Source organism: Corylus avellana, chromosome ca5 (assembly GCF_901000735.1).
Source record: "Corylus avellana chromosome ca5, CavTom2PMs-1.0".
Classification (NCBI taxonomy): domain Eukaryota; kingdom Viridiplantae; phylum Streptophyta; class Magnoliopsida; order Fagales; family Betulaceae; genus Corylus; species Corylus avellana.
In genome coordinates, this window is record NC_081545.1 from 1,162,783 (window position 1) to 1,173,231 (window position 10,449).

General features: G+C 37.5%; 2 protein-coding genes across 2 annotated transcripts; both read right to left on the reverse strand.

Annotated features, from left to right (window-relative positions):
- Positions 1 to 2,941: 2,941 nt before the first annotated feature.
- Positions 2,942 to 5,815, reverse strand: LOC132181411 (uncharacterized). Its single transcript, XM_059594618.1, has 5 exons — positions 5,527 to 5,815; positions 5,271 to 5,341; positions 4,997 to 5,077; positions 4,149 to 4,192; positions 2,942 to 3,385 (listed from the first exon to the last, which is right to left on the reverse strand). The coding sequence occupies exons 1-5, from the start codon at positions 5,678 to 5,680 to the stop codon at positions 3,286 to 3,288; spliced, it is 450 nt and encodes a 149-aa protein (XP_059450601.1). The 5' UTR covers positions 5,681 to 5,815; the 3' UTR covers positions 2,942 to 3,285.
- A 490-nt stretch (positions 5,816 to 6,305) lies between these two features.
- Positions 6,306 to 9,923, reverse strand: LOC132182290 (uncharacterized). The gene is made up of 2 exons (XM_059595489.1): positions 9,526 to 9,923; positions 6,306 to 8,802 (listed from the first exon to the last, which is right to left on the reverse strand). Exon 2 carries the CDS (start codon positions 8,688 to 8,690, stop codon positions 6,567 to 6,569), a length of 2,124 nt encoding a protein of 707 aa, XP_059451472.1. The 5' UTR covers positions 8,691 to 8,802; positions 9,526 to 9,923; the 3' UTR covers positions 6,306 to 6,566.
- Positions 9,924 to 10,449: the final 526 nt, after the last annotated feature.

The window sequence follows — 10,449 nt, forward strand, 5'->3', positions numbered from 1 at the left end:
AATATGATGAGAGTTGTGGACCTGGTTTTGATTTTGCCACAGATTTGTGGACCCCTGATGGCATTCTCTTTTCTGTTAGGTAGTGAACGAATTAATATGATGATCAACTTGTATTTTACAGCTAAATTTGTTTTTTTCTATTCAAAGGGGGAAAGGGGAAATTTTACAGCTAAGTTTGTGCAGCAACCCATTTCTCCAAATCAAATCCTCCAGTTGATTCTAAATGGAAACTTTTTACTAGTGGATACCATAATTTGGGCCTTTTTAAGCCATCATCACTCTGCTACTAGAGGCTCTCCACAGTTTTATGGATTTGTTTAAATGCTCCATTAAAAATGTACTTGACAATTAAAATGGCAGGTAAGAATTACATGTTCTTAAGGATATATGTCGGTTTAGATTAGAGAAATTTCTTTCTACTTAGTTTGGAGAAAAACTTTATATTTCTTTAATGTATGTTGTATAGTACTTGTTAATACTTTTTAAGTATACAAGCACAAGTGCAAAAAAGATTGAGTCTCACATTAGGTACAATAGTGAGTAGTTAATATAGCATAATTAAGTATAAATCCATAAATTTAAGCTTTTGGTCTCACTAAAAGACTCAAACGAGAGTCCAAGAATAAGAGACAAAGGTTAATAGCATAGGCACAAACAAGAGTTCCTAAAGAAGGGGCAAAGGTGTATGCCGCCGGCAAATTCACATAGCTCACAAGTGGTCCTAAAGACAACCTATAAGATTGATAAAAAGCTTCCGTTTAAGGGGAAGTGTAGCAATGGGATGATGAACTCACGTGTGAGGAAAAGATTATTGAATATATACGTGTGAGCGTTAAAAAGATTAGAAAGATGTTACAATAATGAGTGATTAATATAGTAAAATTAGGCTCAAATTTATAAACTTAAACTTTTGGATTGACTGGTATTCCAACATGACTCGAACTATCAATCTTCCCACCCAACACTACTCTCAAGATTTATAAAATCCAAATTATTTGGGCAACATAGACCATCAATCAGCAACTTAGCATGGGAATTTTGCTGGCAATTGAAGACTAAAGAATTATTTATAAATATTAAAGGAGACCGGTTAAGCAATGCAGGTTATTGTCCCATGATGGTACCAGCATAAGAATTAAGAAGGGACAGTGACATCAAAGACATCATATTAAATAACAAGAAAGCCAGCCCACCTCACCCGTTGCACTCTCTATAGAATAATAATAATAATATGTTTCTGTCTGCGGAAGCTTGTCATTTGGGAAACTTCAGAAGCAGAAAACGTTGACTTCCTAGGTCTCTGTCACGTGGTCCTAGGTCTTTTAAATCTCAATGTTTCACCACATATTGCAGAGCCCGAAACACTCTGCCGAGGATGAAAGCGAAAGTAGACAATAATGACAAATACAAAATATACCCTGCGAGCCACATATCACCAGCATACCTATATGCCCTGTGACAATGACAATGTGATCATCGCTCTCTGATTTTCTCAATAATGGTTTATGCAAAAGCTAAGTTCAAAACTAGACTACATATGTTTGTTTACAAGGAAAACTCTTGGAGTATTATGGTTTTTATTATGGTTCATATGGCAGTGTCACGCTGGACATAATTAAATCTAGTTGTTTAGCGACTGACGTGACAAGTGTTGCATAAACTTTCATGCATGATGTAGGTCATAATTAAATTTAATTGTTTAGTGATTGATGTGATAAGTGCCACATAAACTTTTATGTTTAGAGCCCCTAACCGAGTCCCTTTGCACCTGTATACCGCTTTGTGCGGCCTTTAGAGAGGTTCGAAACCTTTTTGGAACCATTGCCTATTGTTACTGTTTGTATTTGTGTTCTTCTCTATAATGTCTTTTCTTTTTGAGTCTTGTTGTTGAGAAACCCACCCCGCGTTGTTTGTTTGTACCCTTGTAACTCATGTCCCATTATTGAATAAAAATAATAATAATAAATAAATAAACTTCGCCTTAGGAATCCACCCAATGGTCACTATCTTCAATCCAACACATGACAATGGGAGTGAAGCATAGTCTAAGCACAAAGTGTAATTATCAAGGACCTTATAAGTTTTTAACCTTCTTTATAGAAAGCCTATATTTTCTTTGGGTTGAAGCATTTTCATTCTCTATTAAGGGGGCATAGCATACTAAAGAATTGCGCCAACGCGAATCTCCATGTAGCATTAGCTCCAATGCTTTTGCTCCTACATGGGTGAATCGGCATTGGCTCACCTCCTTCGATGCTCAATTATATTCCCACCTTCTCGAAAAACTGGAATCTCTTTCATTGCAACGTTCTAGAGAGACAGATTACACAAGCTTGGTGAGTTCTTGAGACTCGCCAGCTCTGGAATCTTCTTCTTGGTTGGTCTTTTCGGAAAGTTCATCGCAATGCCAACTAGCCTCTCCATATCTATCACAGTGGATGCATTCTATTTTGTCTTTGCCCCCTACTTGTTTTTCCGATTAGTGATTTGAATCCCCCGGATAATGCAGCCAAAACAAACATGTTGAGGTTTGAAGTTCTAGATAACCCAATCTTATAATACAGTTCTCACCAAAAAACTTGATACGTAAAAGATTCAATTGATAAAGAATCAAGTAATATCTGCACCCTGAATCACAAAAAAAAGAATCACATATTATGAAGATGGGGAACAGACGGAACATTTGTCCGATGAAACTGGAATGAGACTGAACAGATGAAAAATAGAAATGGAGCCCTCTGTGAATGGGATTTTGGGCTTTCAGGCATGATCATCATATATTCACAACCTAAGAGCTGGTGCTTTTTTTACAATTTGTGGCAATTTGGTTTTCTCAGATATAGCTATAGATATTCATGAACATATTAACTAGGATCTGTTCTAATTTTTGATAAATTAAGTTAGCTGATCTTCACTTTCTTCCAAGTAAGGACAAAGAGAATTCTGCAGAAACGTACTATCAATTTATTATATGATTCCAATATCCCAAGTACAAGATATGAAATTGAAGGATAAAGATCTATGCAAGTGCAATAGGGCAGGGGTATTGCACTGAATCTTTGTCCGAAATATAAACCGAGTAGCAGAATAAGTACATTGATCTTTACAACACCAAACATTGATAAGACACTCAGGAAAGTGGTATATGACAATAAAGTTCAATAGTAACTATCAAAACCCAAGAGAAAGTGCATGTGGGAGTTATGTTCTCCAAGATCTCAGAGACGCATGAAATCATAAGTGCAGCATCTTGAGTGATGGTACCAACTAAGGAAGTTTGAATCCTTAGAAAAGCAAGCTTGCCCAAGCAGCAATAAATGCAAAGCCACCAAATGGAGCTAAGGTAGAATACTTTCTGTCCTCGAGGAGTGCTACAGTATAACACCTACAAAATCCCAAGGTGTTTTTCAACAATCAACATTGACCTTGAAATCATATCAAGTCAGTATGAACATTTCATTTGAAGAATGTTTCCATAAGACAGACATCTGAATATACAACCCTAAAACAACAGTAGAACCCATCCCTTTAGTCATCGGTTTCAAATTTTTATTTGTAATCAGTTTTAATTTCAACGTGAAATTACGCCCAACAACCCCAAACAATCCCTAGCAGAAAATGAATCAGTGTTTTCGATACGAGCGTAACAAATATCGGCAAATTAAAATTAAGAACCACACAATATCACCAAAATCAACCAAAGCAAAAAACCAATCAAACACACGGATTTTGATGATGAAGAAGAAATCTTTTGAAGAACTCTTCAAAAGCAAAATTATTCCAAGGATTAACTACAATCAGTTATACTCACAAACCCTTTGTAGTAAAACTTGAATTGTACCCCAGTGAACTATGCTTAATAGAAGATTCTGCTTAATAATGATGGCGTGTTAATATTGAAAAACTATCATGAGTTGTCTCAAAGCAAGTCCTCTTTGGGATGTCAGATCTATAAACCTTTTGTCTAAAGTACCTTTTCACCAATTTGTAGCCTCATTAACCTAGAGAAGACCAAAGGGATTTATACTACATAACTAGATTAATTTGTGATTCCACTGGCAAGTATCCTTAATGAAAGTATGGTTTGTCGAATGAAAACAAAACCATTTCATCATATGTGAGTATCAAAGGGTAGAATTTGCACTTACGTCCCAGAGAATGCAAGAATTCCAGTGGTTAAAAGGCCTCCAAACTGAAACAGCCAACAAGAGAACAAAATTAAACCACTTAGACTTTTACGCACAAACACTATTTATATACACCAACTACAAAATGTTAAGTGAAATACTATGTAACAAAATTTGCATCGCATACTGATACAAATTTCAAGTAGAACTCATCTCTGAAAACCGATCTAAAGGAGAGGGTGTCAAAAAAGTTATATACACATAGTTAAGATTGTACTTAAGCCATGTGGGACACTTAAAATGGTAACATACCATCACGGAAGCATCCGATGTCTACAGCTGCGCACTTTATCCCTTAAGTCACCCTCTTTGTGACTCAAACCCATGACATGGTGTCTGCTTTGATATTAAATGACACAAACCTCATGTAGAACCCAACTCTTGAAAACCAATTTGCAAGGGAGAGTGCAAAGAGCTTATATACACATGCTTAAGAATGAGCCTAAGCCATGCGGGACACTTAAAATGGTAAAATACCATCACGGAAGCATCCGATGTCTACGGCTGCGCACTTTATCCCTTAAGTCACCCTCTTTGTGACTCAAACCCATGACATGGTGTCTGCTTTGATATTAAATGACACAAACCTCATGTAGAACCCAACGCTTGAAAACCAACTTGCAAGGGAGAGTGCAAAGAGCTTAACATCATAACATATAGATTTGACAAAAATTTGGAACCAAATCCAAATGATTGCTTATATTTTGGACATGAAAAGGAAACAATACTTGCACTTATCGTAATCAAATACTGCTCAAAAAACAAAACAATGGAATATTAATTCATTTAATTGGGAAAGGTAAACTCACAATGTTGGGGTTCTTGGTAATAGGGGCAGCAACCAAAGCAGCAGTGTGAACCAAATGGTAAAGGGAAGCTGTTTGCCAGACCTTTCCAAAATTCAAGCACAACAAACCAAACTATCAAAACCAGAGCAGGATAAACAAAACATCTAAGAATAAAAGGCAACCAAAATCTACCATGAAATTAGACTGAAATCAAAATGGGTAATGAATTTTATTTTACAAGTAAATGGGTAATGAAATTTATAAACAAGAAAGCAATAGAAAGAGGAAAAATGACCTCTTTGTAAGTTGGATTTTCGGGCTTGAAGACATGAGCACCATACGTGCCCAAACCAAGAGCTGCCATCCCTGTTTTCACTCAATCAAACAACTAGGTCTTCTCAGAAAAATCTATTAGCGCAAAACCAATAAATGTATGTATTTATCACACAAATTTTACACACCCGCTCCCCCCCCCCCCCAAAAAAAAAAAACACACACACACACAAATCGAAGTATGGAAGAGAGAGAGAAAGAAGGTAGTATGATATTACCAGAGATCGCAGCAACTTTGTGCCACAGTTGAGGATTCATTTGATTATTCTTCACTCGCTTGCTTGGCTTTCGCTTTGAGTTTTCCAGTTTCGCTTGGGTCTTTAGACACACCGTCACGGCCGAAGTTCTCCTAACGACGTCGTTTGATAACATAACATATGAAGATATAATCGTTCAATGGGTTAATTGGAGGCCAATTCGTTGGCGTTAAACGACTTGTAGCGCAGATGTACTTTTTGGGGGCTAAGTAACCCAGTAGACAGTAGTCCTTCGCTGTTCCACGTGCCGCGTGCAGTTTTTCTTCCAATAATATCGTCCTCTGAATTCTGATGGCTTGCTTTCTGTCCCTCTCAGATATTCTGAAAGACATTCAAGAATTCGTTTCTCAAGAACGGAGAAAACGATCTTCTGTTCCATGCAGGTATTAATAGTGATTTGGTTAAATTTTAACTCTTGAATATCGTAATATCATATTATATTATGCTTCTTGACATACACGGCGGTCTGATTTATCGACATTAAACAATAATCAGATTTCACTCATTTACCGATATTCAATTACTTAATACAATATACATAGATAATATTTAGATATTTTAATCCACAGCTTATATATTGTCGGTGTTCGTCCACCCGTGCTGACAACAGGTGTTTTTTCGTTGCTGATTATGGAAGTTGATTGAGAGTCTTTCTGATGAGAGATGCAGAAGATGGTCAAAATAGCTAAATGGATGTTTATCTGCGGTCTGCCGGCAGATTGAGTTCTTAGCATGAAGAATGCATTAGTCATTAGGTGTTACAGCTATCATTGAAAAGAAATGTTTGTAAACAACAGGTAATTAGAATTTTAACAATATTCTAGACACAAGTTTCACTCCGTAAACACTGCACCCCCTAAAACGATATGGGGTTAATGTTACATTGGCCTCTAACCAAAGTGTGAGAGAGAGACATATTTGTACAGTTAAATCTAAATTTGTCTAAAGAATGCTAAAAAACGAACTCCAAACTGAACTTCCTTTCCCGCTTGACTAGTATGTTATGTGCCTGCATCTGTAGCAACATGAAGCAGCTCATCTGGAGTTGCAGCCGGATCCAAATCCCAACACTTCTCTGGCAAATTACTTCCTTCTTCCTTGAGTGGACAAGATGGCACCTGGTGTGAAAAGCGTAGCATCTCTCTTCGTGGGATCCATCGAATGGCACTTTTGTCGGTATTTCTTTGATATACTGTCTTAAATCCAGGCAACTTGACAAGGGGAGCTACACAAACACCAAGCTCTTCAGAGTAATCATCGAGAACCTCCACCATTTCATACTGGTACCTCACTTCATCTGGGGTTGATCTGTTCCAATCTCGTGACCAATTCCGGTATACTGCCCAAATATCTCCGCTTCTGGGGTATATTCGAACACAACCTCCCCTTCCGGCTTTTTCCCGGCTAAGAACATGGGAGAAAACATTGACTTGGTCGACAACATCTGAGTTCCAAGCTCTGAAATTTCCACATGATTTGGTAAACCCACATTCCAGCCAGTTCACTGTCCCAAACTCACTATCAGTTTTAGAGTTCAAGTAAGTGATATGAATCTTGAATGGTTCAACCGAGATGACCTCACGGATAAGACAGTACAAGCGAGGCATACCATCTTCTTCATCATATAATGCCCATATTTGTTTTGGCTTGAAGCATTGCTCTGATCTATCTTTGTCAAAATCATGAAAATCAGGGTCAGGGACTGCAAGTGAGATTGGTCGGGTTTTACTTGCCTCTAATTGATGACCAGAAGCACCCAAATCTGCTATTTTAGGTGCCTCTTCAGTTCTTCCCGATTGATCAAGTCCTGCCTGTGCTTTTGCATTCTGCTTAACCGCAGCAGCTGCCTCTGACACCAACTTCATCTCTTCCAATTTCTTCCGAATTTCTGTCCTTGCCTTTTCAATCAACAACTTTCTAGCATCAAATGCAGGTGCAACAGAACGTCTAGTTGGAAGTTCACTTGGATTACTAAGCTTGGGATCATGTCCATTACTTGCATTTCCATCAGCCACTCTTGCTTCTGAAGCAGATTTTGATCCCTTGTCTTCATACCCATTTCTAACACTGGTTCCCACGATCACCTTCCTTTTCTTTTCGGATCTACCAGTCTTAGACCCTGGAGGTTCACTGCAGCCAGTGGATGAATTTATATTAGCAACAGCGTTTTCCATCAAATGTTTTCTGCTGGATCCTGATTTAACCTTGGCTCTTGCACTGTTAACATTTCCATTGGCCTGATATACATCAGTGGATACGGTAGATGGCCCATTAGGACCCACAATTCCAGCAGAAGTTCCAGAGAAAGAGCTCCACTGAAACGACACATTTGAAACATATTCATATCCATGTCCAGAATGAAATCCTGAGACCCCATTTCCTGCAACATAGGTGGTAGTATTCGCTGGAATATAAGTAACGCCATCGAATGCATGACTTCCATACCCATTACCAGGCACATGTGACCAAGGACAATAAGGGAAAGAACCATTTGCTGGGGCTGTCCCAGTTTCCACCGCAATGAAGATCCCACGACAATTCTTACAAGAAAGTCTCTTATTCACATACTTCCGCAAATACTCATACTGAACTTTACAAGAGGTACAAACAGTCCAGAAAGTGTCAAGTCTACCCTGAGAATTCGACGAATTGGAACCGTTGTTAAAACCTGTAACCCCCGTAGCATGAACAGAAGATAAATTTGTCTGGTTAACCCCAGAAGATGATTGCTTGTTTCTCTTCATATCATAAGAGCTTCTCTTAGTACTATCAGACAATAATGTCCACGCTTCGGAAACAAGTCTGAATGCCCCATCAGCTCCCACACATTTGTTCTTATCAGGGTGGAGCAACACTGCCATCTTCTTGTATTGTTTCTTTACTGCATCTTTATCAGAAAAAGGTTTCAATCCAAGAATTGAATAATAATCCACTTCACCATTACATTTAGCCTCAGAAGCGGTATAAACTTCAAATGTGGTCACCATTTGAGATATACCCTCCAGTGCTGGATACAGTGATTTAGCCTTTAATGCATAAGTCTTCGCACCTGCAAAGTCTTTCTCCACAAATCGCTTCTCGGCTATCTCTTTGGCTTTAAGAGCCTCCTCTAGGTTTGCTTCCATGTAGGAACTCAAATTACTTCAAAACCAAACTCTTGAAACAAAAGCTATGACCAGCTCGACATACTTGACTGAATGCAAAGCCAAGATCTCGTATCCGACATCAATTTCGTGTCTGCAAATAATTGCTAAAGATATTCAGGTTTCCATTGATATGAAGCTTCTACCGTAATCGTCATCTACGTTAGAATTTCAGTCTATCAAGACATACATTGTTCATTTTAAGAAAACGAAGACAATAATTTGGAGACAATTTCTTACGATTTCAAATCAAACCAATAAATTTAGATCTCAACTTAAAACTTATGCATTGTTTGACTACTGAAAAACCTGGGGGAAAGAAAAGAAAAGAAAGATCAAATCGAACCCTTAAATATCTTATTCTTTGATCCAAGCATGTGAATTGATCAACTCAATCAAACACACTATAATCATTTTCCAGAGCCGACTTGCTCAGTTTTCTTAGCATGTGTACAACATTAAAGTAAAATATCTACAAAATTTCATTTTCCTCAATTTTTTCACCTACCAAACACTCTTAACTCCAAAATCCGAGAACCCATTTCTTAAAACCCGCCAAGAAACACAAAAACCAGTTCAATTCCCCAAATCAAGACCCAAATCCTACTTAATCCACCCAGATTCAATGCACACCGATCAGAATTCAACACCCGAAAAAACCCTAGATAACTACATATTAAACCCATGTTTAGCTCAAGAATAAAAAAAAACCAAATACAAAATTAAAACGTACAGTAACAAATAGCACAAAAATTTAAGAGAAAAAAAGTTAAAAATAAAAGTTAAAAATAAAAAATAAAAATTCAAAAAAACTCACTGAAATTTGAGCAACAATTGGAGGCGAAGCCGACCCAGATCGCCACGTGTACTTCGGAGCTCGAGCAAAAGCAAAAATCAAGATGAGCTGCTTGTGAATCTCACTGTACTAAACACACTCACACAAATACAGAGAAACCCCTTTTTTATTTTATACAACAGACACACAAAGTGGAGGGTACCAAATGGGACAGGTTAGGGTTTTGTGTAATAGAAAAATTGGGGCTGGGGGACCGGGTTGATGGTTCTCGGATCCGGGTCGGAGTGTGGATCCGTTTCCGGCGACGAATTGGAGGTGCCGTCGGATCGGCGATCGGAAAATGTAGTGTAGGGCGAATAAGTGATTTTAGTGGGTAATAATAAAAGTGGTGATTTTTCAGTGGGAGTAAACACGGTGTGTTAATGGGGACTTAATGGTGGGGAGGTGCTAATGTGCGCTGTGGTGCGTTGTGGGCATGGAGTTTTCTCCCTTTTTTTTTTCTTTTTTTTTTTAATAGAAAATATAAAATATAAAAAAACTTTAAAAAAAAAAAATTGTGTGTTTGGTAGTGGGTAGAAGTGGACTTTGGTCATCCCTACATTTTATTTAATTATTATAAAAAATAATAATTATCTACTTGCTTATTTTTGGAAAGAGAGTGTTTTATTAGAAAAAGATAAGGTCTACTTGCCAAAATACAAAAAGAAAAGGTATTTGCCCTTTTCCTTTTCCTTTTTCTTTTTTTTTTTCCTTTTTTTTTTTCTCTTTTTTTTCTTATGTATATAATAAGAGGATAGTCACATTTACTGATTGGAATCTTTAATTTTTAGAGAATGTTTGGATATCCCATGGAATTATAGGCTTTATTTCAAAGTATGGTTTTATGTGACTAGTCACAAGTTAGTCACATTGAGTGAAACTTGTTATTGTGTGGAAAGGAAAGAT